Raw genomic sequence first — 26,668 nt, 5'->3', positions numbered from 1 at the left:
TACCTCAAATAAACAAAGTGAAAAGTATTAAGAATATGATTTCATAATAGTACTTGTTCATGATGACTAAGACACAATGATAAAAATATGGCAGCTGGATAAAAATCGGATAAAATGACATAAAAATAGCAGCAAAAAATGGAAAATAGCAGCAACATGGATTTGAAGGGACAATTACAGAAACCATGTAAGTTCAAAGTCCTTATTGAGACCATGGGGGACTAAGGTTTTTAACTTGAAATTCCACTCCATTTCTTTTTTCGCCAACATGGTCTTACAATCTCTATGTTTCCATGTAGATTTTATATTTTCTATTCCTATGATGTCGCGGATGTGCTTGTTTGAACAGTTATGTGTGCTGCTGAAATGTTCCGCTAGTGAGTGGATTTGTACCCCATTTTTTATATTGCGCAGATGTTCCATCATTCTAGATTTAAGGCTCTGCTAGTCCGTCCTATATATATCAAGCCACATGTGCATTCGATCAGGTAAATGACAATTGGGGTGTGGCAAGTTATGAATTGTGAAATCTTATATTTCTTGTTCTTAACTTCAAAGGAGTCCCTTTTTGATTGTTTCGATTTTACTGCTTTGCACATCCCGCATGTGCCACATCTGTGGCACCCCTGGGTACGTATGCGTGATGTGTCTGTCCCAGGAAGGGCACTTTGGACCAATTTCTTTTGTAGGTCATCAGATCTACTTTAGGAGATCTCCTTCTTTAGGAGAGGCCAGTGTTTCTTTAGGATGGCTTCGAAACACTGGCCTCTCCTAAAGAAAGACCCCATATTGGTTAACATTCTCCCCCCTCAACCCAAATTCATTTTCCGTAGATCTGATAACCTACAAAAGAAATTGGTCCAAAGTGCCCTTCCTGGGACAGACACATCACGCATACGTACCCAGGGGTGCCACAGATGTGGCACATGCGGGATGGGCAAAGCAGTAAAATCGAAACAATCCAAAAGGGACTCCTTTGAAGTTAAGAACAAGAAATATAAGACTTCACAATTCATAACTTGCCACACCCCAAGTGTCATTTACCTGATCGAATGCACATGTGGCTTGATATATATAGGACGGACTAGCAGAGCCTTAAATCTAGAATGATGGAACATCTGCGCAATATAAAAAACGGGGTACAAATCAACTCACTAGCGGAACATTTCAGCAGCACACATAACTGTTCAAACAAGCACATCCGCAACATCATAGGAATATAAAATATAAAATCTACATGGAAACATAGAGATTGTAAGACCATGTTGGCAAAAAAAGAAATGGAGTGGATTTTCAAGTTAAAAACCTTAGTCCCCCATGGTCTCAATAAGGACTTTGAACTTAAATGGTTTCTGTAATTGTCCCTTCAAATCCATGTTGCTGCTATTTTCCATTTTTGCTGCTATTTTTATGTCATTTTATCCGATTTTTAGCCAGCTGCCATATTTTTATCATTGTGTCTTAGTCATCATGAACAAGTACTATTATGAAATCATATTCTTAATCCTTTTCACTTTGTTTATTTGAGGTACATTATGAATGGAGTGGATATAATCGTTCCTCTTTTACCACACCTAAGCGGAGTCCTCACTTCCGGCGGAAGTATCTATCAGCCGGCTCTTTTCCTACAGCGAACTACGTGCTGCACACTTCCGGGAATCGGAACCGAAAGTGACATCAGATCACCGGGATGTGCGGGGCACAGTAGAATGCACGGACACTGACTTCCGGTGAGGAGTTTGTGACACACACGCTCCCTGTCCCCCGCTTTTTGCCACCATTTCTCTCTCTATAAATAAGGAAACCCAGACAGCAATCCAGCAGTCTTGATAAAGAGTCTCCACGACTCGAAACGCGTTGGCCCAGGATTGCAGACCACCAAGGAGGACCTCTGCCCAGCCCAGAAACTTGTGGAGCCGACAGGGTGAGCCCATATTTGTTTGGAAACACTCTGTCTTTACCATCCCTGGCTCCACCTTTCTAGCTGGGTAAGGAGGGATTCGCTATCTTTTAAACCTTTTTTGTGTACATTTTTGCCTATGTTTTTATGTGGAAGTTTTTATGTGGAATAAATTTTTCAAATTCAAGGAATAGCTTCATGGAATATACTTTTCAAGGGGGTGCGCAGTGGTACACAAGTTCAATACTGTATATACCCCCTGAGAATTATACTTGATAGGGCAATATTACATGAAACGCTGAACTAAACATGATAACGAGAGCATTACTGAACACATGACTCTCTTTTTTAAAACACGCACTAATTTCACTTTGTTTGTATCATTTATGTGTTTTTTTTTAATAGTTTGTAGTTTTAAAATAATTAATAAAGGTTACATTTTATTGTAATAAATTATTTCCTATTGGTGCACCGCATCCAGACAAATCTTTTGTATACTCCAATTATTCATTGTCTGTGGTAGCACACCCCTGATTTTCACCCAATAATAATAAACAGGGGGCCATGCGTTTTTATTGGACTGATGTACATCACAGTCTTGTGCGATTGACTTCTACACCATATAGCTTAGAACCAAAACCACCAGAGATGGTCTGGCGATGGTACTACTTGATGTTTGACCAACATGCTTCGGGACTGGTCAAATAGCATATGGAAATGGTAGCATTACTCACAGCCACTCAATCAGGTAAAAGTAAAAATAGAGACAGGACAAGTCAATCAGGTAAAAGTAAAATTAGAGACAGGAGAAGGAATTTTTGTTACAATTCAGAAGGGGGCCTGGTGTGACCAGGCACACCCTATTGTCTGGCACCCCCATCACCAGGTCTGACGCTCTCCCTGCTGCTGCCAGTGCTGCGCCTGTCACAGTGTCTGAAGCTAGGAACTCCTCACAACCACCTGTGACTGTGGCAGCAAATGTTGAAAAGGGTGCAGAGCTAGGCTGCGGCAGAGGGTGTGGGCCACCGGCGGCAGAGGGGGTGTGGCTACCTGCGGCAGAGGGGGTGGGGCTACCTGAGGCAGAGGGGGTGTGGCTACCTGCGGCAGAGGGGGTGAAGCTATGTGGCTCCATGCTAGGGGTGTGTATAGTATGTCAGCAGGAGCTCTTCAGAAGCAGAGGAGGTAGTGAGTATTATCTGAGGCATTACGTATATATAGCACTATGGGGGGATTATGTATTTGGCCTTGGTGTTGTTAGGTGCTAAGGAACCCTTGTGGCACCATATAAATTAGCAATAATAATAGTAATATGACACAATGAGGGGGAACAACACTTATATGGCACTTTGAGGAGCATTACATATATGGCACTATTTTTTATTTTATTTATTAACCGTTTCTTCTATAGCGCACACATATTCCGCAGCGATGTACAGAGAATATTTGAATATTCACATCAGTCCCTGCCCCAGTGGAGCTTACAATCTATATTCCCTACCACATGTACACGTGTACACAGACAATCTAGGGTTAATTTTTGGTGGAAGCCAATTAGCCTACCAGTATATTTTTGGATTGTGGCAGGAAACCGGAGTGCCCAGAGGAAACCCACGCAAGCACGGGGAGAATATACAAACTCCGCGCAGTTAGGCCCATGGTGGTAATTGAACCCATGACCTCAGCGCTGAGAGGCAGTAATGTAACACCGTCGCTGCTGCTATGGAGGGCAGTACATACAGTATATGGCACAATCGGGGGCAGTACCTACTTTATATGCACTATAGAGGGCATTACGTAAATGGCACCACTGGCACTGCCGGGACAAGATGCGGGAAGCTGCATCTTCTGCCATGAAGCCCCTGGCAACAAGCATGGAAACCCCTGACAAGGAGCAGGTCTTTTAAAAGTAATTAAAAGCCTTAATGTTTGCCATTATTTGTAAGGGGCATTATTGTGTGTAGAACATAAAATACTGTCAGGGGCATAACTTTGTGTGGCATAATGTGTAGTGTTCACTGTATTGTGTAGTGTGGTATATTGTATAAGGGACATTTAGGTGTGTTATCGTGCATTACTATAAGGAGGGAAAATGACAAATAATAGGCCTGATTCAGACCTGATCACTGCTGTGCAAATTCATACGGTAGTTTTTTTTTTCTTGCAAAGGACGTCCCTTGCAGTGAGGTCACACCCCATTTTGGAGCATTCTGGACAAACCTTCCTGCCCCAGGATAACCACTCAAGGTGTTAAGGGTCCTCTTAAGGGAGTCTGTTTATTGTGATGCATTCAGCGCTGTCGATAGGAGGGGGAGCGGGTACTATTAACCCGGGCCAGGGTCTGATGGAGGGTTCTGCGCCCCCCTTACCCACTGCAGAGATTGGGCAGTGAGAGTACAGCCTCTCTCCCCCGCTCAGCACACGCTGCTCAGTGCCGTGTGCTCAGCCGGGGAGAGAGACAGCTGCAGCAGCCCATGCGCCGACACATAGCTGAACCCACAGCAAATTTTTTTACATGGCCATGTCCATCCCATTGACCACGCCCCCCCCCCTTTTTTTTTTTAACAGGGCCCAGTGGCACTTTCATCGGCCCTGGTTGTATTCAGAAAGTCATAAGGACATATCACAAACAGAAATAGCATGGACCCTTATGATAGCACCCTTAAGGGGGTTGGCCGATAAAACCCATCTTGGAACTTTGATTGTCCCTTAAGATGACAAGGTAGTGTGCAAAGCTTGAAGAGGATTAGTTAGTGTTACACATGTAAAATACATACACACACTTATGTAGATTATATATATATATATATATATATCAAGATTGACCCAGTCAAGGCCGGATTGTATCAATCATCACATTCTGAATGTTAACATTTCGTGTTCCTTAATGCTGTATGCAAGTAGAAATTTACTATGGACAGCCCTTGCGGTAAGACTTTTATGACCCAGTGTTCTGTGCTTATATCTAATGATGGCCTCATTACTGGTCCAATAATATGATTTGCTACCCTGGCAGTGTAATGTGATGGCCACTTTAACTGGTATTATATGTAGGTCACCACAGCAGTCGGTATAATATATCATTTGTTTGTTTTTGTTGTTGATTTTCTTTCTGTCAGGGGCCAGTGTTTTATTTTCCTGTGTATCTTTGGCCAATGTGTGTTATTTTATTTTTCTTCTGCCCACTCACCACCCAAAAAAATTTACAACCCTATATTGTATTTAAATAAGGAGTTGAGGGGCCCAAACTAGTATTTTTCCAAGAGGCCCCATGAGATCCAAACCTGGCTCTACTGACACTGGTTTTAGTTATGTTTTATGTACATTGTGAGGTGTTATATGGAGCTTTACAAGATCCTTTCATGTGAAATGTTTTTTTTATCTGCTGTAATTGTTGAATCTACTTTTTGAGGTGACCTCCAGTGGATAATAACTCACCGTTGCCTCGGGGGAGGGTGACTCCAGACAGAGCTTCCAGAACAGAACTTTTCCCTGAACTCTGGTCACCGATGACCGCGATCGCCGGTAGTGATATTTCCTTCTCCACCCCCAGGGACCTCAGCGAGTCAATGAACTCAATAGGTGGACGTATAACCTCCTCATGACAGGTATTCAAGCAGCTGGCCATCCTGTAAGAAAAGAAAAATATAGATCTCATCATCAGGTCTATAAAAACCTCCCTACATTTTCTGATGGATGATCATGTCCAGTGTTGGATTGGGACCCATGAGGGGCCCACCAGGGGAAGCAATGGTACGAGCCAAGGTCTAGGGCTTTGGCCAGCCTCCAGAGTAAGCCAACACAGTGGCTTAGCTAACCATTAGAGAGTGCATGTATGGAACCCTTTATAGATACTGATTCCATGAATACTCATTAGCAGCTCCAGAGGCGGGGCTGCAGCACAGTTCAAAGTTCAAATAGGGGAGCCACACCCACAGCTACCAACTGCCATTCCATACTGACTCACTGACAGTGTGCGTGGCTCCCCTATTTGAATTTTGAAACTGTTATGCAGCTCCCCCCTCTGGATCCGCCACTGTGAATAATAATTGACCAGATAAATGCACTGTAAAGAACGCACCATAGTACTGTGCTATATAATATAAAATAATATATATATATATAATTAAGAGCACAGTATGGAACTTGCACCCTAGGGGATGGTGTGGGGACCCTGGGCAGTGGGGCCTACTGGGGGGTTCCCCTGTGCCCCTGTTTGTCAGTCCAACCCTGAAATAAAATATACTTGAGAATTCTGCGCTAATTTACAAGAAGCAGGGTGACTATGGAAGCACTCAAAACCCGCTCATATATGTTTTTTCAATTTAGACATTTAGGGGGAAATTTACCAAAATGGATTCGTAAAAAATAGGTGTATTTGTAGGCAGAAATTTACAATCCCGAAAATACAACAATTCGTATTCCTAATGATGGGACATTCGTATTTGTATTTACAAATACGAATATCTACACCATCGATAGGATACGACAGGAATCACCATTCAAAAGAATGGTGGTTCCTGATGTACTAAGCAGCCGTATTGGTAATACGGCTGCTAATTGGTGTAAAACAGGCACGCAAATTCGACAGGAAAATACACCTTGAAGATCGACATGGTAACGAAAGACGACATGATCCGGAACCAGGACAAGGCACCGGATCAAGACTCTGGGACCTACCTACGGGATCAAGATAGGTAAGTATCAGTGTGTGTGTAATGTATGTATTAAACTTTTATTTTTCAGGTGTCAGTGTGTATTTGTATTGTGATGTGTATTATATACCCACTATAACTAGTTATAATTATTCAGCTCACAGCCTAATTAATGACAGGATATGATGTCAGCAGTAAAGAGGCAGACATATAGGTATAAATAGGAGCCTGGTCTCAGTCTTAACTCACCCCTTGATGAAGTCAGACAGGACGAAACGCGTTGGGTGTTCCTAGCCTCCAGAATCTTCTTTTTAAGATAAGCACTTAATCACTTTATTCATGTCCACATTTTAATTGTGTTTATAAGAATTTAAAAAATTTTTTTTTTTTTTTAAGGTCTTTCTATATAAATTTCTTTTTATTATTCATTATACTGTAGTGTCATAAATAAATTATTTTTATATTTATTTACCCAATCTCATTCACCGACCATTTTTTCTCCATCTGCAGATTACCTTTAAAACAATAGTCGCCGCCTCTTTATCCATTGTACACATGTCAGTGTGTATTTATTTAACTATTTTTTTTACTGTGGAACTACAAGACCCAGCGGGCCCTTTAATGCCCCGCAGGCTGGGGCTTGCAGGGGAGGCTTGCTGGGACTCATAGTTCCACAGTTTAAAACAATAGTTTATTGTTCTATTTTTTACACCAAGATCAGCCCGGTGGCCACCGCACAGGGCCACCGGGGACAGCACCAGGCTTCAGCCTGGTCAGGTAAGTCCTGGAGGGGGGGGACCCCTTTATTGGGGGGTCCCCACTCCCCCAGGGCCCCTGGCCAGGCTGACTGGTCGGTAGGGCTGACTGCTTTGGCCGGGGGGACTTGTATAAAAAGTCTCCCATCGGCTGTGGCATTACCCTGCTGGCTGGTTTCGCCTGGGGCTGGTTCTTAAAATACGGGGGACCCCTACTCATTTTGTCCCCCCGTATTTTGGGAACCAGCCCCGGACCTGGAGCCTGGGGCTGGTTGTTAAAAATCGTGGAACCCCTATTTGTCGGGTTCCCTGATTGTTAATTACCGGCCCCGGCACTTTCATCCTGGTGCTGGTTTCGGCTGTCGGGGGGACCCCACGCTGTTTTTTTTTTTAAATTTATTTAATTTTTCTATTTTTTTACACTGAAGCCTGCACGGATCTGACTGATCCGTGCAGGCTTAAAGCAAATACGACAGGGAAAGCAAGGTGAATTTTCCTGTCGTATTTGCGTGGGTGTTTTACACCAAGTAGCAGCCGTATTACCATTACGGCTGCTTAGTACATCAGGAACCACCATTCTTTTGAATGGTGATTTCTCTCGTATTCTATCGATGGTGTAGACATTCGTATTTGTAAATACAAATACGAATGTCCCATCATTAGGAATACGAATTGTTGTATTTTCGGGATTGTAAATCCCAAAAATACAAATGTGTAAAAAATAGGTGTATTTCTGCCTACAAATACACCTATTTTTTACTAATCCATTTTGGTAAATTTCCCCCTAAATGGTCAAAAGTTTGACAGGGTCAAAAGGTCGACATGACAATGGCTCACAGTCAACACTTTTTTTTATTATTTTGAACTTTTTTCAACTGATGGTGAAACATACAAAATGATACAGGAAAATTGAAAAAAGTGGTGTCGACAATTTTTTTGTGCCTTTTGACCTAGTCGACCTTTTGTACCTATCAATATTTTGACCATTCACGGCCGACCTATTAACTGTCTATCTTCTCACTGTAGATTTATTGAGCACCCATACTTCACATGGTCCATATGCAGCCACATGCATAGGTGAATCTAAGGGGTGGTCCGGGGGTACACCGGACCACCTATTAGACTGCCGGCCCTCCCGACCATTAAGCAATTAAAAGCAATGAAAGCCGGGAAGAGAGAGCTGTGCGCTGCCTGGCTGTATGCTCAAAGGGTCCTCCCCTATTTTCAACTCTCCTGCTGGACCGCAAGCCAGTAGGAGGTCGCAGTCCAGCAGCCAATCAGGATTGGTGGCTCCTGATTGGCTGCTTGACCGCAAGCTTCTGTTGGCTCCTGGTCCAGCAGGAGAGTTGAAAATAGAGGCGGACCTGCTTTGACTATGCACCACTCTGCCCATTTGTCATTGCTTTAATTTGTGTGCAGCCGATGGCTGTGGGTCTCACTACCCCTTGGTAACAGGCAAGAACCCTCTAGCAATGAGCATGTAGGTAAGTGACACTTATGTATCAAATATGTAATGGGCATCATGGTATTTTACACCAAGATCAGCTATAATGTGGGCTTTGCATCATAGTGTGTGTTATAATATGTGATGGGCATCACAGTGTGTGGGACAATGTGTAAAGGGCATCACAGTGTGTAGCACAATGTGTAACAGCCATCATGGGGTGTAGGAAAATGTGTAATGGGTATTACATTGTGTGACTTTATGTGTAATGGGCATTACAGTGTGTGGTATAATGTGTAATAACACACCCCCTATTTATGATGCCACGCTTCCTTTCCATGAGGCCACACACCCTTTTTCTTGGGTTCAGTCGGTGATGTGCTCGCAGTACACGGTGTAGAAAAGCGCTCACATTTTAGCGATGTGTCCGCAAAATTTTGCTGGCACATCTTGGGGCAGCCTTGCCCCACCCCTGCAGCCCTCTACCATGGGTTGTGTGTTGTGAGGATTTGCAAGACTACAAGCCAGTCTGAATTACGCCCTAATTCCTGAAAATTTGGCTTTACAGTAGGGTTTTTTCTCTGCACCTGCTCTGGCTCTGCAAGAAAACAAAGCTGCATTCATTTCTTTTGCATATACCTGGATTTCTCGCAGTCAACTCAATTTGGAAATACCCTGCAGAAAAATGTTACTCTCAATTGTATTTGCCCCTAGGTCCTCAATCCATGTCATCATGGTATGTTTAAACCAAGATTGTTACCGTTTTGCCTGAGGGTACATTCCAGTACATTCAAACCTGTACCATGACATACACTCAGGTACTGTATGTATACACAACCACCTAGTAAAATTTCCAAATAAATTTTAAACCCATTGATTATTACTAGAGCGGTAATTAAGATCCTGACTCTGTACTGAGGCCTTGACAAGTGACCCAGAATATTAGGCAATCTACAGATCTAATACCCCTTTTCCACTGCCGCTAATACCCAGGTTATTGCAGTGGTCAATCGTAGACCCAATTTAGGGCAACGGTGCTGTGGGGTGCGGTGCCCCTGGACTGGTTGAGCTGGGTGGCTTTAGTGCGGCACGCCCTTGTTTCCTAGCACGGCGCCCGTCGTATGCCATCACATACCAGTACTTAAGGTATGCGATGGGTTGCGATGGGACCCGATTTTATGGTTTTTAAGAGCAGACTGTACAATTTTAATATCGCGTCGCATCGCTTGCCAATGCGAAGCGACACGATCAGACCCGATTTTACATTGTACAGCCACCCTGATGGGTAATTACTATGTTAAATGCACCCCCGGACCCGATTTTTATTGTACAGCCACCCTGATGGGTGATTACCATGTTAAATGCACCGCCATTGTTAACGCCACCCCCACTATCACCGCCAACCCGAAGCGTGGCGAGCGCAGCGAGCCCACGAGGGGCTGCGGTACGCGTCCTCCGACCTTTTCATACCCCCACTATCCATGTCGGTGTGGAGTTGATTTTAGATAATGTGGCGAGCCCGAAGCGTGGCGAGCGGACACGGAATACATGTGAAGTAATCCGCTTCCCCTCGTGGGGCTCGCTGCATTCGCCACGCTTCGGGCTCGGTGGCTCGATGCGCTTGCCACACTATATAACATCATCTCCACGCCGACGTGGATAGTGGGGGTATGAAAAAGTCAGAGGACGCGTACCGCCGCTCCTCGCGAGCTCGCCATGCTTCGGGTTGGCGTTGATATTGGGGGTGGCGTTAACAATGAGGGTGCATTTAACATATTAATCACCCATCAGGGTGGCTGTACAATTAAAAATGCGATGCGATCAGATCGATACGATGGCATAAGATAAAAATTGTGGGTGCCGTGCTAGGAAACAAGTACAGCACATTTTTCTTTCACTCACTAACACTATGGGGGAAATTTACTGAGATGTGTATTCTACTTCACATGGGATGTTGCTGGGGCAACCAATCAGATTCTGTATACTATCTTCTAGAGGGAGCTAAATAAATAAGAAGTAGATTCTGATTGGTTGCCCATAGCAACATCACATGTGAAGCAGAATACACATCTTAGTAAATTTCCCCCTACCTCTCTATTTTAATTACATTTCATTTTTTATTTTTTCTCTCTCTTTATATATAGCTTCAGCTTCCTATCCCTAATACAGTGAGATACTATAGTATATCACTGGTGTGCCACTCTGGGCTTTCTAGCTTATGATAGTTTTTGGGGTGCCGCACCCTGCACCTAGATATAGCGCTAGGGACCCCTAATATACAGAGAAGCCTTGACGCGGCTTGGGGGCATATCATACACCTGCGCAGGTATATGTAACCAATATCTCTGAATTCTATTATCACGTAGTGTTCACGATTGGTTACTAACTAATACGGGGGAACCAATGTCTTGCTTTACTTAGTCAGTATTAACCCCTCCCTTGCATGCACTTGAGTGATATTACTGAACTAATTGAGCATCTACCGCTATCTGTACGTATATTGCAGTGATAACCCTGGTGGCTGTTCACTGAGAAAAAAAATAAAAATAAAGGTTTAGGGCCCAATTTTGAGCTCAAAGTAACTGAAAACGGAAAAACTGTGCAACTTTGAGCACAAAATCACCTAGTGTGTATGCACCTTTAGAAGCTGATTGGTTGGTACTTTATCTCTTTCTAATTTAACTCTCTTCATGTTTTGATACATTCTACCTTCAGCTAAAACACATATATAGATATATATCTACAGTATATTCACAAATGTACAACGTATAGCAGGGTCCGGCAACTGGCGGACCGCGGCCCATCTCCGGACCGCAGAAGCCAGAGCTCCGGACCTCACAGGTTTTCGCCAAATATGCCAGGGGAAGGAGACGTGACGTCTCCTTCCCCTGACTAGCGAGCATACTATCGCGGCGCCTCACGTGGGCGGGGGCTGAAGATGCGGCCAGCGTCATTTAGAGACGCCACGCGCGTCAAGCCCGTCCGCCCTCCCTCCCGCCCGGCGCTACCCGGCCGCCCTCCCGCCGGCAGAGTAAAGTAGCTGCCCGGCCGCCCGCCCTCCCACCGGCAGAGTGAAGTAGCTGCCCAGCCGCCCTCCCTCCCGCTGAATGAAGGAGCTGCCCGGCCGCCCTCCCTCCCCCCACGCTGAGTGAAGGAGCTGCCTGACGCCGCACCCGTATGCAGAGTTGGCATTTTTAAAAAGGTGAGCAGAAAGTGCCTTCATTGTCCCTGTATTGCCAGCATTGTCCCTGTTTTCATTACAGGGACAATGCTGGCAATACAGGGACAATGCTGGCAATACAGGGACAATGCTGGCCTGTATTGTCAGCATTGTCCCCATATTGCCAGCAGTGTCCCCGTATTGCCAGCAGTGTCCCCGTATTGCCAGCAGTGTCCCCGTATTGCCAGCAGTGTCCTCGTATTGCCAGCAGTGTCCCCGTATTGCCAGCATTGTGCCCGTATTGCCAGCGCCCGTATTGCCAGCAGTGTCCCCGCATTGCCAGCAGTGTGCCCGTATTGGCAGCAGTGTGCCCGTATTGGCAGCATTTTTTGGACCTCGACCAAAATCATTTCAAAATTCCGGACTCCATCAAAAATTACTTGCCTACCCCTGACGTATAGAGTCAAAACTAGATCATTTAGTCCTTACTGCAAAATATATATAAACTATTAATTGTGTTTACAAGCAATTTCACTTATCTATGATACTTTAATTATTATATAATGACTTGTTTTAAGATACAGTGGGCCAGATGCACTAAGCTTCAAATGTGATAAAATGGAGAGTGATACACAGCCAGCCAATCAGCTCCTACCTGCCATGTCACAGACTGTGTTTGAAAAATGTCAGGCAGGAGCTGATTGGCTGGCTATTTATCACTCTCCATTTTATCACTTTTGAAGCTTAGTGCATCTGGCCCAGTAACTGACAAATCAAATATACCCCCCCCAAAACAAAACTTTTATTCTATAGTAATAGTTTGGTATCTTAAAACCGTGATGTAATTAATGCATTACAGGGGCAAACATAGGCACTGGGTGAAATAGGATGAGGTATTCAGAAAGTGAGAGATTTGGTAAGAAATCTCTAGTTTTTTTAAAAGCTGCAATCATTTACACTGCATAATCGAACTGGTTTTGCAGTAACAGGGGCGAGATGTACTAAAGGTAAAATGCGGTAAAACCCCCGTTTTACCGCATTTTCCTATGTACTATTACCCGACCGCCACGTCACCGCAGTGTAGGGTATCGCCACCTTTGGGTGGCGATACCCTATAGAAGCCTATGGGCTTCTTTTCGCCGCCTGACGCCTCCGCCGAAAAACCCGCCGACCCCCCTCTCCCCATCCCTCTCTTACAGGAGGGGGCAGAGAGGTGACGGAGACCCCCAGCACACCACATTCCAGGTATCGCGGGGGGCCTCCGTCATTGCATTGCGATGCTAGCCGCATATGTTAGTACATATGCGGCGGCATCGCGGCGGGGGGGCCGCGAAGGGCGGCGATGTATTTTAATACATCCTGCCCTAAATAATTGCTGCTTTAACAAAACTGGAGATTTCTTACCAAATCTCTCACTTTCTGAATCTCTCCTCCTATTAAATTTCACCCTAGATCTCTAGAGGGGGGTTGCAGTCCATAATCTTCACTCTGCGGAATACTGGAGCAAGTGCAGGAGTCTGGGGGAGTGATAGGAGAACTTAATAACGACACTGACCTTTAATGTAAAAATTTGTCTCATTACACACTGAATACTGTACAGAGTACAGTATTAATAAAAAAACATTATAGATGGTCTAAAATGTAGGCTGGTTCAAACATTGAAATAATATAAATAAGTGGTCAGGAAAATGTTAAACATATCTTAATAAATCAATACACAAACAGTACTGCTCTTTCAAAGCACACATCCTCCCGCCTCATGGTAAGGCTCCTGTTTCTTTTGCTTGGCAGCTGCTCTCTGGTCCAGTGCACTGATTGAGGACCATCACCAAGGACTACTACCATGTATGCTGCATGCCAGGGGGTCATTCCCAACCTGAGTGTGCTGGAGAGGGACAGGTGATAAGGCCTATGCACAATGAGAAGGGCCCTGGATGTGTTGCTCTGGAAGTCCCAGCATGCAGTGGCAGTAAGGGCATGGTGGGACTTCTAGTTCCGATGGTTGATTAATTAATTAGAACAGTGCAGGGCAAGGGGTTGTGACACGAGCCTGCATTGAGTGCCATAGCTGCACACTATTCCTTTGGTGCCAGTATAGATATAAGATCAGGGATAAAACCTCTTCCATCTCACCTGTCAGGTGTGTAGAGTGCTCGGTATCCGGCTGTCTCAGAGGTGATGCTGCAGCGTCTCCTGTCCAGTAACAGATAGTGTTACCGCACCTGGCCTCTTATACAGATATAGATCAGAGGAATGGGGAGGAGTAGGGGGAAAGTGGATTTTTCTGTTTCGCAACAATTTAAAACCAAAAGTGAAAGTTCCCCTAATTTAGTTTTGGATTGGATTGAAGTAAAAACTGTAAGCCTGTTAACACATACACTTCTTGTACGTGACTAAGCAGGACCCAGGTAATTCCTGTCATTGCAATAGCCACCAGCAAATTAGGAGGCGCTGCCATAGAATCTACCAACTGATTGGCTTTGAGTGGCCGAGCTGTCAATCAAAGCCATCAATAGACATCAATTGTGGGAAAAATGAAGCCTTTAATGAGAACATTACGTTATGTCCTATGATATTAACCACTATTAACCTTGTGAATGTTAATTGAAGTGAACCTTTCAGTTCCCATCATAGGATACAAGGTAGCAGTTCTCACCATAAACTTTAAAGGAGAGTTCCGTGATTGAAACATTCCCATGTTTATCAAATCAGGCAAACACGGATTTCAGTAAATATACCCACAAAGCTTAGCACATATACCCATTTGTTAGGTAAGGGTTTACTATTATTTATCACTGGAACTGCTCCAAGGTAACGGAAACTCATGATCGGCTGAGTGCCAGAACCAGAAGATGCCACTGGAGTCCACAGAGATCAGTTACCGGATAACTTAGTGCTCCACGGGGACACACTGCTTTGTCAATGTTATAATCATGTTTCGTCATTTTAGCATTGTTGACAAGGTGAATGTCAACATGGTGGACATTAAGATTTTGCCAACATTATGAATGTTGCCAAAAGATACTGAATCCAGCACTCACTAATAAGATGGACATTTGAGAAGAGGACACAACCAGAGTGATAAGAGGGAGGAGACGTATATCAGGGACCCATTATTACGGATCGCATATACAATGCGATCTGGGCAGATTATTACCGCTTAGGTATGAGTCCCTGCGATGCCGGGGGGTCTGCGCATGCACAGTTAGACTGACCCACCCCCCGCCGACCCCAATGTCCTAGCGGCAGTGCGATCAGTAGCCCACAGACTACAATGGACTACCACCATTTCAGAATGGCGGTAGCCTCGGGAACTGATGCAATGCTGCCCTATATTGATGCATCGGCAGCTTCGCAACCCCTATAGAAAGTTCTGAGGGATGTGGCTGGACAGGAGGGATCGGAGATTCCTGCTGCGGTCCCTCCTGATACATTCAGGTGATACATAATATATGCGGCTAACCCCTGAACATGGGTGTATTCGGGGATTTAGCAGCAAATAGGCTGCTCAGATTCAAAGGGATCAGTTCAAAGTGATATTACAATATTTACATCAAAGCTGGAGTTACACAGGAGTTATACAGAAGGGAAACATAAGAATTACAATGGAGACTACTCTGTCAGCCGACTCTTCTGCTATGGACCGCATTCATCTAACTACTTACTCTGGATATCCCTCCGACTATATCATCCACCCACGAGTTTGGACCACCCTGCTCCCTTATTGCTACAAATATCATCTTCTGCTCCCTGAAACATTTGAAACCTAATGCCATTACTTTTATATTGAATTTACCACTGTTTTAATACTGCCCTTTATGCCTTAGTGGCGTAACTAAGTTTTGGGCGCCCCCCCGCCGTTAGCGGGGTGTGCCCCCCCCCCGCTGCCGCCCCGCCAAGCACCCCCAATCCCCTGCCGCCCATGCAAACCCCCCTCCCCCCCCCCAATCCCCTGCAGCCTTACCTATCGCGCTGGTCCCGGCGGCTCCATTCTTCTTCTGCTGAGGACCACCACAAAATGGCCGCCCCCATACAGCAGACAGTTTCAGAGAACTGTGTGCTATATGGGGGCGGCCATTTTGTGGTGGTTCTCAGCAGAAGAACGGGGCCGCCGGGACCAGCGAGATAGGATAGGTAAGTCTGCGGGGGATTGGGGGGGGGGTGTAACTATAGCACCGCAGCCCCCGGCGCCTCCACATGCACAGTGCCCCCCCCCCGCGGTGGCGGGGGCTGCGGTGCTATAGTTACGCCGCTGATGCCACTGTATTTCACCTTTTCCTCTATTTTCTTCCTGTTACCCCCACTGTATGTTATATACCTCTACTATGCACAGCCGCCACAGCCTGCCAGCAGCAACCTACACTGTGTGCCTCACTCAGGTGGCTGCATGGAGGGTTTCGCCATTGGCAGGTTGCACCAAGTATTGATGTATTCATGTGTGGCAGGCATTCCTGGCCTTGGTCCTCGGGCACACTTGTGGTATCCGAACTTTGGCATACCTCCCAACAGTCCCGATTTTATCGGGACAGTCCCGATTGTCAAGGCCTGTCCCGATGTCCCACCCGCGGGCGGCAGTGTCCCGCGGTGTGGGGGGGCTATTGGGAGTCCCCCCTGGCAGCTGCTAAGCAGCGGGGAATAAACGCTGTGCGCATGCGCACAGCGTCTATTCCCGCAGCCAGGAGGCTGGGGGCATGGCTAGAGGCTCACAGAGCCTCTGGGTCATGCCCCCATAGCGGCAAAATGGAGGCGTGGCCTCGCGGAAGAGCCGCGAGTATAGGCCACGCCCCAAATAAGGCCACGCCCCCCGAAAATTTCGCCGCGCAGGAGCATCGTCCCGACTGCAGAGCTCCAAAAGTTGGGAGGTATGCTTTGGCACAGGTAGTTAAAATAGAACAATTGAGGTACTGATTGAGTGGCCTGTCCTCAGACATGGATGTTACTGCGGCCAGGGCTGCTGGTGTGCTTTGGAGACTGAGGGGGAAATTTACTAAAGGAAATTTGTAAAAAAAAAGTAGGTGTATTTGTATCCAGAAATACACTTATTTTTGACATTTAGGGGGAAATTTACCAATATGAAAAACTTGGGGCGAAATGTAATAGGGTGCGATTTTTAGTCTAAATTAAACAAAATCGCATTTTTTCTAAAAATCGCACATGTAATAGGATGCGAGTCGCGGTAAAAATCGCATTTTTTACAGCGAAATCGCACATTTTAAAGATGCGATTTTCAGGCACACTGAAAATCGCATCCAGATGTTTTCCCATAGTAAACTATAGAACTCGCATATGTAATAGGATGCGAGTTCTAAAGTCGCATATGGGAGCTCAAACAAAATCGCAAAAAAAATAGACCAGTTTCTGACTGGCGAGTTAGGCAGAAACATGCACAGATCATTGAGATCTGTGCATGCTTCTGCTGTAAAAAAATAGTTAAAAAAGAAATTTAAATAAAAAACTGGCGTGCGGTCCCCCTCCTAAGCATTACCAGCCCCGGGCTCAAAAAGCCGGTGCTGGTATCATAAAATCAAAGGAACAATCAAGTTGGGGTTCCCTGGATTTTATAAAACCAGCACCAGGCTCAAGGTCCGGCGCTGGTTCCCAAAATACGGGGGACAAAATGACTAGGGGTCCCCCGTATTTTAAGAACCAGCACCGGACACAACCAGCCAGCAGGGTAATGCCACAGCCGGGGGAAACTTATTATATAAGCTCCCGCGGCCAAAGCATTAACCCCCTGGCTGGTCAGCATGGGCAGGGGTCCTGGGGAAGTGGGGACCCCCCCAATGAAGGGGTCCCCCCCCTCCAGGACTTACCAGCCCATGCTGATAGTCCGGGGCTGTCCTCCATGCCCCTGGGCTGTGGGCATGGAGCTGATGATTTGTGTAAAAAAAAGAATGAAAACTATTGTTTTACACTGGCGAACTATGAGTCCCAGCAAGCCTACCCCGCATGCTGGGACTTGGGGAACCACAAGTCCCAGCATGCGGGGCATTAAAGGGCCCGCTGGCACTTGTAGTTCTGCAGTGAAAAAAATAGTGCACAAAATCACACTGACACCCTGTAAAATAAAACTTTAATACACACAAAACACACACACACTGATACTTACCTACCTAGGTCGGTCCCTGGATCCTGGGTCCGGGCTCCAGGGCAGAAGAGTCCGGTTCCGGGGCCTTGGTCCTGGTTCCGGGGCTGGTCCTGGGGTTCCGGGGCTCCTGGCGTGAAGAATCCGGGGTCCGGGATCCGTGGTAGTCCCCAGGGGTACCTAAGGAGGCAAATCCTACTCACCTGCTCCCCGGCGGCGACCTCCGGTGACAGCGCTGCTCCCGACTGGTACCCGGCTTGAAGGACTTTGCCCGGCGCTGAGATGTTTCCTCTTCGCCGTCTCTGAACAGAATGATTTCTCGGCCAATCAGGAGCCGAGAAAGTCGGCTCCTGATTGGCCAGAAATCATTCTGAATACAGACGCCGACGAAGTAACATCTCAGCGCATCCTGATTGGCCGCTAGGCGGCTAGGCGGCTCCTGATTGGCCAGAATTCATTCTAAGCCCTGACGCCGAAGAGGAAGGATCTCTCCGGCTCTGAAAGCCGGGGAGCGTCGCGGGAGATGCCGGCAGCTGCTGGAAGTCCTGGATGTCGACAGATGAAGAAAGAAGACCATCCATGGAGGACCTGGGTGAGTTGGATTTCCTTCCACAGGTCCAACATGGATTATTCTCGGACAGTACGCCGACCTCGGAGCCGCCGACACGGAGCCGCCGACACCGGAGCCAGCGACCTACCAACGGGATCAAGATAGGTAAGTATCAGTATGTGTGTAATGTGTGTATTAAACTTTTATTTAAAATGGGTGTCAGTGTGTTTTATTTAACTATTTTTTTTACTGTGGCACTACAAGACCCAGCGGGCCCTTTAATGCCCAGCAGGCTGGGACTTGTGGTTCTCAGAGTCCCAGCTTGCTGGGGAGGCTTGCTTGCACTTGTAGTGCCACAGTAAAAAACAATCGTTTGTTCTATTTTTTACACCGCTATCAGCTCGATGCCCACCGCCCAGGGGCATCGAGGACAGCACCAGGCTTCAGCCTGGTCAGGTAAGTCCTGGAGGGGGGGGACCCCTTTATTGGGGGGGTCCCCACTCCCCCAGGGCCCCTGGCCAGGCTGACTGGTCGGTAGGGTTAATGCTTTGGCCGGGGGGACTTGCATAAAAAGTCTCCCCCCGGCTGTGGCATTACCCTGCTGGCTGGTTTTGCCTGGGGCTGGTTCTTAAAATACGGGGGACCCCTAGTCATTTTGTCCCCCGTATTTTGGGAACCAGCCCCAGAGCAGGAGCCTGGGGCTGGTTGTTAAAAATCAGGGAACCCCTATTTGTCGGGTTCCCTGATTTTTAATTACCGGCTCCAGGCTCTGTCAGCCTGGTGCTGGTTTCGGCTGTGGGGGGGACCCCACGCCATTTTTTTTTTTTTATTTAATTTTTTTTTTACACCTTGCAGCCTGCACGGATCTGACTGATCCGTGCAGACTGCCTACAAATAATTCGTATTAGCAGCCGTATATACGGCTGCTAATACGAATTCCAACGACATCGGAGGGTTACAAAGCAGTCGTATATGACTGCTTTGTAAATCCCCCTCCAGAACACGACTTTGTATACGACTGAAACAGTCGTATGCAGTCGTAGGGAAAATACTAATACGAAAAACTAGGTTTTTCATATTGGTAAATTTCCCCCTAAATGTCAAAAATAAGTGTATTTCTGGATACAAATATACCTATTTTTTTTACAAATTTCCATTAGTAAATTTCCCCCCTGAGTCTGGAAATGCCTGATACAGATATATATCATATTGCACAAGGGTGACATTTTTCCCATATCTCTTGGGTCCTTGTATGTCTTATCTCCCAGTGTAACCTTTGTAGTGCGCCCACCATGGCTGCCTTAGCTGGTATTATTGTAGAAGGGATGGAAATACATGGGCCTGGCTGTGTTAGGACCCTACTGTAAACTTTAGGATGCTGCAACCACCTCATTTTCTGTAATCCATTCTAGGAATGACCTATTCCACTCAGGGTAATCCTAAATAGTGCACCCAATATGGCTGCCTTACCCGGTACCTTTCATGAGTGGCATAACCTAGTCCTGCAGCCGCTCTATCTACCTACCGCTTTATTATCCTGCTCCTCCCTGTCATGCTCACTTCTTACCTTCAGGCCTCCTTGTCTGTCTCCCCTCCCTCTAGACTATAAGCTCCTTAGAGCAGGGCTCTCTTCCCTCCTGGTCTCACAGCACTCTTCTTGCATTTCAACTACAGCTCACTTACTCACCTACCATCTATACCGGCATCTCTTCTCACTTGTGTTCATTCATCTCTACCACTAACAACTTGCCCTGGTAACATGCAGACTGCTCCTCTGCTTCCCTACATTCCAGCTGTAACCACCGCCACTGGTGGCTACTATGAAGTAGGCCTCTGCGCCGGCCACTTTTTGTGTTTTGGGTCTGTATCACCAGCCGTCTTTTGGATCTGAATCTGTTCCAAAAACCACCCTTCTGTGTTTTATGTTTTGGATCTGTATTTTAAAAAAACAAAAATATAAAAATTGATAAAATTGCAGAATTTGGGTTTTTTTTTTGCTCCATTGCTATTATTAACCTCAATATCATTAATTTTCAGCCTATCCTGAACACCTCACAATATTGATTTTAGGCCAAAAGGTTGCACCAACGTAGCTTGATGACTATGCTAAGCGACACAAGTGGGCGGCACAAACATGTGGCCCATCTAGGAGTGGCACTGCAGCGGCAGACAGAATGGAAGTTTGATTTATGCAGCAGTATCACTGGACTTTAACCGCAGTACCACTAAACTGGACTTATGCAGCAATATCACTGGACTTATGCAGCAATATCACTGGACTGGACTTATGCAGCAATATCACTGGACTGGACTTATGCAGCAATATCACTGGACTGGACTTATGCAGCAACATCACTGGACTGCACTTATGCAGCAGTATCACTGGACTGGACTTATGCAGCAATATCACTGGACTGGACTTATGCAGCAATATCACTGGACTGGACTTATGCAGCAACATCACTGGACTGGACTTATGCAGCAGTATCACTGGACTGGACTTATGCAGCAATATCACTGGACTGGACTTATGCAGCAATATCACTGGACTGGACTTATGCAGCAATATCACTGGACATTATACAGCAGTATCACTGGACTGGACTTATGCAGCAATATCACTGGACTGGACTTATGCAGCAATATCACTGGACTGGACTTATGCAGCAACATCACTGGACTGGACTTATGCAGCAGTATCACTGGACTGGACTTATGCAGCAATATCACTGGACTGGACTTATGCAGCAATATCACTGGACTGGACTTATGCAGCAATATCACTGGACTGGACTTATGCAGCAATATCACTGGACTGGACTTATGCAGCAATATCACTGGACTGGACTTATGCAGCAATATCACTGGACATTATACAGCAGTATCACTGGACTGGACTTATGCAGCAATATCACTGGACATTATCAGCAGTAGAAAAGAAAAATATATTTTTTTGAGCCTTGCGGCCCCCAAAACAGAACAGGCGCCTACTTAAGTGTTGTGCCAAGCTGCTCCCACAGGGGGATGTCAACTCTCATCTAATAGGTACAAACAAATATATGAAGGTGGAGAGCTGAAAGTGTTGAGGATCAATTAGGTATTACAATAATTACATTTTATTAGTTTAAAATGTATGCATAAAACAATCAATAAAGAATAAAAAAATGTGAAATAATAAAAAATGCAAATAGCGCTGGAGGGTGAATGCAGTCCTCTCCTCACAATGTTGCTTTATTTGTAATCCACATTAGGCAGGTGGTGGTGTCCCAAAGGTGCAGGAAAATATCCGAACTACTGCCCAGGGGTGAGCACAATAGAGCTGGTTTAAATGGAGAATCCAATACAACCAGTCCAGTAGCTGCCAAAAGTTTGTTGGGTAGATCTAGTAGATATGGTACAATCGCACAAGACTGTGTATTCAGATTTTAGGCATGATCACCAATCGGCCCCCTGTTTATATTCGTTAGAACCATGTAGGTAAGTTCAATTCAGTTAATGTGAAGGAGACAGACTTTAATCAGTTCAATATTCTTTGATGCATAAATTAAAACTTTATTCTGTTCTGGATTAAGAATATGTGACACTCCAGGAACTTGGTCAATGATGTATTTAAGCAATAGTAATAAAATAGCCATATAGATTCTTACAGTTGAAGACAATACAGGACAAATACAGGATAAATGATTATAGGAACATCAGCCAATTACTGCACCACAAGTATCCAGGTGGCAGCAAACAGCGAGCTGTGGTGCAGTGAAAGACTATTGAAGTAAGAAAGGATAAGCACATGAGGTAAGAGGACCCTGCTCGTGAGAGCTTACATTCTAAAGAGGAGGGGCAGGCAGACAGGGGTGACACCGGAGGGGTAGACAGGGCGAGGAACAGAAGGTTTGGAGGGAAGCGGGAAAGGTCAGGGGAGGAAATTGATGAAGTTCAGGACAGAGCAGGATGAAGAGTTGAAATATATATAAATATTGGGGTGGGTTGAAGTGTATTGCGCTGCTGTTTTAAAGAATTAGTTGTAACACACTAATTGGCTGAGTAAAAATAAATGCTGGACACACTGGGGGACATTTACCAAAATGGATTCGTAGAAAAAAGGTGTATTCATTGGCAGAAATACACCTTTTTTTTACGAATTTGTATTTTCGGGATTTACAATCCCGAAAATACAACAATTCGTATTCCTAAAGATGGAACATTCGTATTTGTATTTACAAATACGAATGTCTACACCATCGATAGGATACGACACAAATCACCATTCAAAAGAATGGTGGTTCCTGATGTACTAAGCAGCCGTACTGATAATACGGCTGCTAAGTGGTGTAAAACACCCACGCAAATACGACAGGAAAATACACCTTGCTTTCCCTGTCGTATTTGCTTTAAGCCTGCACGGATCAGTCAGATCCGTGCAGGCTTTAGTGTAAAAAAATAGAAAAAAAAAAATATATATAAAAATAAAATCGGCGTGGGGTCCCCCCTACAGCCATAACCAGCACCAGGCTGAAGGAGCCGGAGCCGGTAATTAAAAATCAGGGAACCCAACAAATAGGGGTTCCCCGATTTTTAACAACCAGCCCCAGGCTCCAGGTCCGGGGCTGGTTCCCAAAATACGTGGGACAAAATGACTAGGGGTCCCCCGTATTTTAAGAACCAGCCCCAGGCCAAACCAGCCAGCAGGGTAATGTCACAGCCGGGGGACACTTATTATATAAGGTCCCGCGGCCAAAACATTAACCCTACCGACCAGTCAGCCTGGCCAGGGGCCCTGGGGGAGTGGGGACCCCCCCCAATGAAGGGGTCCCCCCCCTCCAGGACTTACCTGACCAGGCTGAAGCCTGGTGCTGTCCTCGATGCCCCTGCGCATCGAGCTGATAGCGGTGTAAAAAAAAGATTAAACTATTGTCTAATACTGGGGCACTATGAGTCCCAGCAAGCCTCCCCCGCAAGCTGGGACTTAGAGAACCACAAGTCCCAGCCTGCGGGGCATTAAAGGGCCCGCTGGGTCTTGTAGTGCCACAGTATTAAAAATAGTACAATAAAACACACTGACACACACTTAAAATAAAACTTTAATACATACAAAGCCCACACATACTAATACTTACCTTTCTTCTTTCCGTAGGTAGCCCTGGTCCTGTGTCGTCTTCTGGTCCTGTGTCGGCGGTCTTCTGGATCCATGTCGACGTCCTTCTTCAAGTCGACGTCGCTGTCGGCGATGGCGTCCGGATCCGACGAAATCCATGTGGAAGCTGTGGAAGGAAACCATACTCACCTGTCCCGGGGCAACGTAGTCCAGGTAAGGGTCTTGGCAAAAAAACAAACCGACACCCGAAACCAGCCGGACAGTAGGAGCCGCACAGTGTTTGTGTACATCGTGCGGCTCCGCCTCCCGAATGCCGCTATTGGCCGCCTTGCGGCCTAGCGGCCAATCAGGAGCCGCTAGGAACTTGACCCACCTGACCTAGGGGACGAAACGCGTTGACGTCATCACACACCTGAACTGGTGATCCACGTTAGCAGACCTTAACTTGTTTCTCAGGAGAAGGACACCCGCTCCACGCTGCCGGCAAATTTAGCAGCATTACGCCGACTGTGATTTCACTGTAAGTGCAGATCCATCTGCCGGCTCACCGCTGACCCCGTGTTCCAGCTTCAGCTGAAGTGCAGCATATTCCCCCCGCTGCCGGCCATCAGCTACTCCAAACAGCCGCTCTCCACGCTACAACAGGGGAGCAGTTCTCCTACACCAAACGGTGAATCTGATTCATTACCCTAATCACTCCTTTACTGCTGCGGTCAGTGCGGTGAATCCATACGTAAACCGCATGCAGGCTACACCGGCCTAGTGCCGAGAGGAGTGTTAGGTATACAAGCAAGGGAGCCACTAATCTCCTAATATCTGGACCCGATTGCTGGAAGAAATTCCCCCCTTCCTTCATTTTTTCCAACAAAATCAGCACGAAGCAAGTGCTACGAGAAAGGGTGAGCATACCATCTTTATCGGTGACTGCATCTCAATAATTTGCAAATTTACATAATTGATACATTCTATACAACAAATTATACTATCTGGATAAATTCTCTTTCTGATATCAGTGCAAATTGACTGCATCATTATATTGAAACAAGCTACTGTTTAAGGTCTGCAATTAACGGCACAAAAATTATTATTACTTTTTATTGGGATCCCAATTCATGCAACATTTTAACATTTTTGTTTTTTATATATATACTTTTTGTTTTTATTTCTATATTTATTTTTATTTCCATATTTAGGCAATAAATGTATGTATATATATTGCTAATTTTCTATTTTCCTATATAAAATTAAAAAATATAACACAGTGTGTCCAGCATTTATTTTTACTCAGCCAATTAGTGTGTTACAACTAATTCCATACCCTCCAACATTTGAAGGGGTGAATTCGGTACAACTGGAAAAAGGGGTGTGGCCATGGGAAGGGGGCGTGGTCATACCTCGTTTTCTATACTTTCAATGCTACTGGAGTGGAACATAAAATTATACTAATGCTGCTGCTGCTGCTATGGTACAGTGTCCTCGCATTGGCCCGCTCACATAAGCACACGCGGCAACCGGGGTCTGAGTCTAACACAGCGCAGCAACCACTATACCTGACAGCTGATAGAACTGACTCATCATGGGCAGCAGAGTTGGAGCAAACACAGACGGCGCTGCACACTTTCATTCACCCGGCGCCCGCCGATGCTCTCCCACCTCTCAATTTGTTGCCATGTGATTGGCTCGCGGCACGCTCCGCCTCTGTCCCTTCTCCCCCCGAGGTGGTGCACCTCGGGAGTTGTAGTCCTGTCAGCTGGCTACCCCTCACGCTACCCAATAAGCAGCCGGCGGTGTAGGAAACTACATCTCCCAGAGTCCCCTTGGCCACCTCGGGGGAGGAAGCGCAGTGCTTCTGTATTAAAAATGAAAAAAAACGGTACAATCGGTACAAGGATTTTTAGCCGGTACAGGCCGTTAAAAAACGGTACTGTACCGGCTAAAACGGTACAGTTGGAGGGTATGTAATTCTTTAAAACAGCAGCGCAATACACTTCAACCCACCCCAATTTTCTTTTGTTTGTGTGAGTCGAGGCAGACTCACAGAAGTGCATGCTGCAGCTGTATAAAATTTAAAATTATATAACAGAATTTGTCTAAATATACTTCAAAAGCACTGCTAAGTGCCAGGAAGTGTGTCTCAGGGTAATCCCATTTTTCTGGGTCACCTTGCTACACACACCCCCCCCCCCCCCCCAAATATATATAAATATATTTAAAATATATAGAGTGTAGAAATGGTATAGTATTTATATCTGGGTGATGAAGGGTCTGTGAGGTCCACTGTTTCTATCCTGCATATTTCATTACTATTGGAAGCAGGGGCGGGCTGGGCTGGGGGGCAGGGTGCCATGTGCCCCCCGGGCCGCTCTAACATGCACTGTTGTGGGCCGCGGGCTGCCTCCTATGTAAAATCCTGTAGGCAGGGTGGCTTAAGTGGACAGGTGAGAGGATGCTCTCTCGCTGCTCCTAGTTCCAGTCATCCTGTTTTCCCATACTGCGTCTGCCCACCCGCACCTAGCCACCTGTGTTTGTGGCTGAGACCTCCTGGCACACTCCAGTCATCTTAAAAGCCGGATTGAGCTGCCCGCTGCCGAGATATCTGCTCCGCCGGGATGCTGCTGCGGGGCGGGAGTCCAGCGATGGCGCCATCTTGGTGCTGTTCCTGCGCCGAGGTGACGCCGTCAATCTGAGCCCGTGGCCAGCGGCCGGCCGATTCTCCACATCCTGCTGCTCTGCACGCCCGGCCCGCTGTAGTCCCCGGCGCGGCTCAGCCGCGCATTGCAGAGGTGGGGGTCTTGAAACGTGCAGGGCCGCGCCGCCCAGCGACATTCCCTGCTCCTGACCTGCACGAGCCACCAGCGCAGAGCATCACTGCTGCGCTGTGGTGGGAGAAAGTCTGTGCCCATCCTAAAAGGTACTATCTGCACAGTCTGTCATCATACACCTCCTGTCCTGTAGTGGAGAGCCCAGGACCCAGAGACCATTCTGCCTGCCTGTGGGTGCCCCTTCAGGGAGGACACCTATACTATTAAA

The 26,668-nt window shown here is 46.2% G+C and overlaps 1 protein-coding gene across 1 annotated transcript in view; it reads right to left on the bottom strand.

The window, feature by feature from the left end:
* LOC146059279 (interferon-induced GTP-binding protein Mx1-like) overlaps positions 1–5,525 on the bottom strand; it is a 31,802-nt gene extending 26,277 nt beyond the window's left edge. Inside the window, exon 1 of the mRNA XM_083171389.1 lies at positions 5,336–5,525. Within this exon, the coding sequence (XP_083027515.1) occupies positions 5,336–5,525 (190 nt within the window). The remainder of the gene's footprint in view (positions 1–5,335) is intronic.
* Between the last annotated feature and the right edge of the window lie 21,143 nt (positions 5,526–26,668).

The sequence above is a fragment of the Crinia signifera genome, chromosome 2, assembly GCF_055691185.1.
Source record: "Crinia signifera chromosome 2, ASM5569118v1, whole genome shotgun sequence".
In the NCBI taxonomy this organism is placed as follows: Eukaryota; Metazoa; Chordata; class Amphibia; order Anura; family Myobatrachidae; genus Crinia; species Crinia signifera.
The sequence above is the reverse complement of the archived record's forward strand: the minus strand, read 5'-3'. Positions and strand labels throughout refer to the sequence as shown.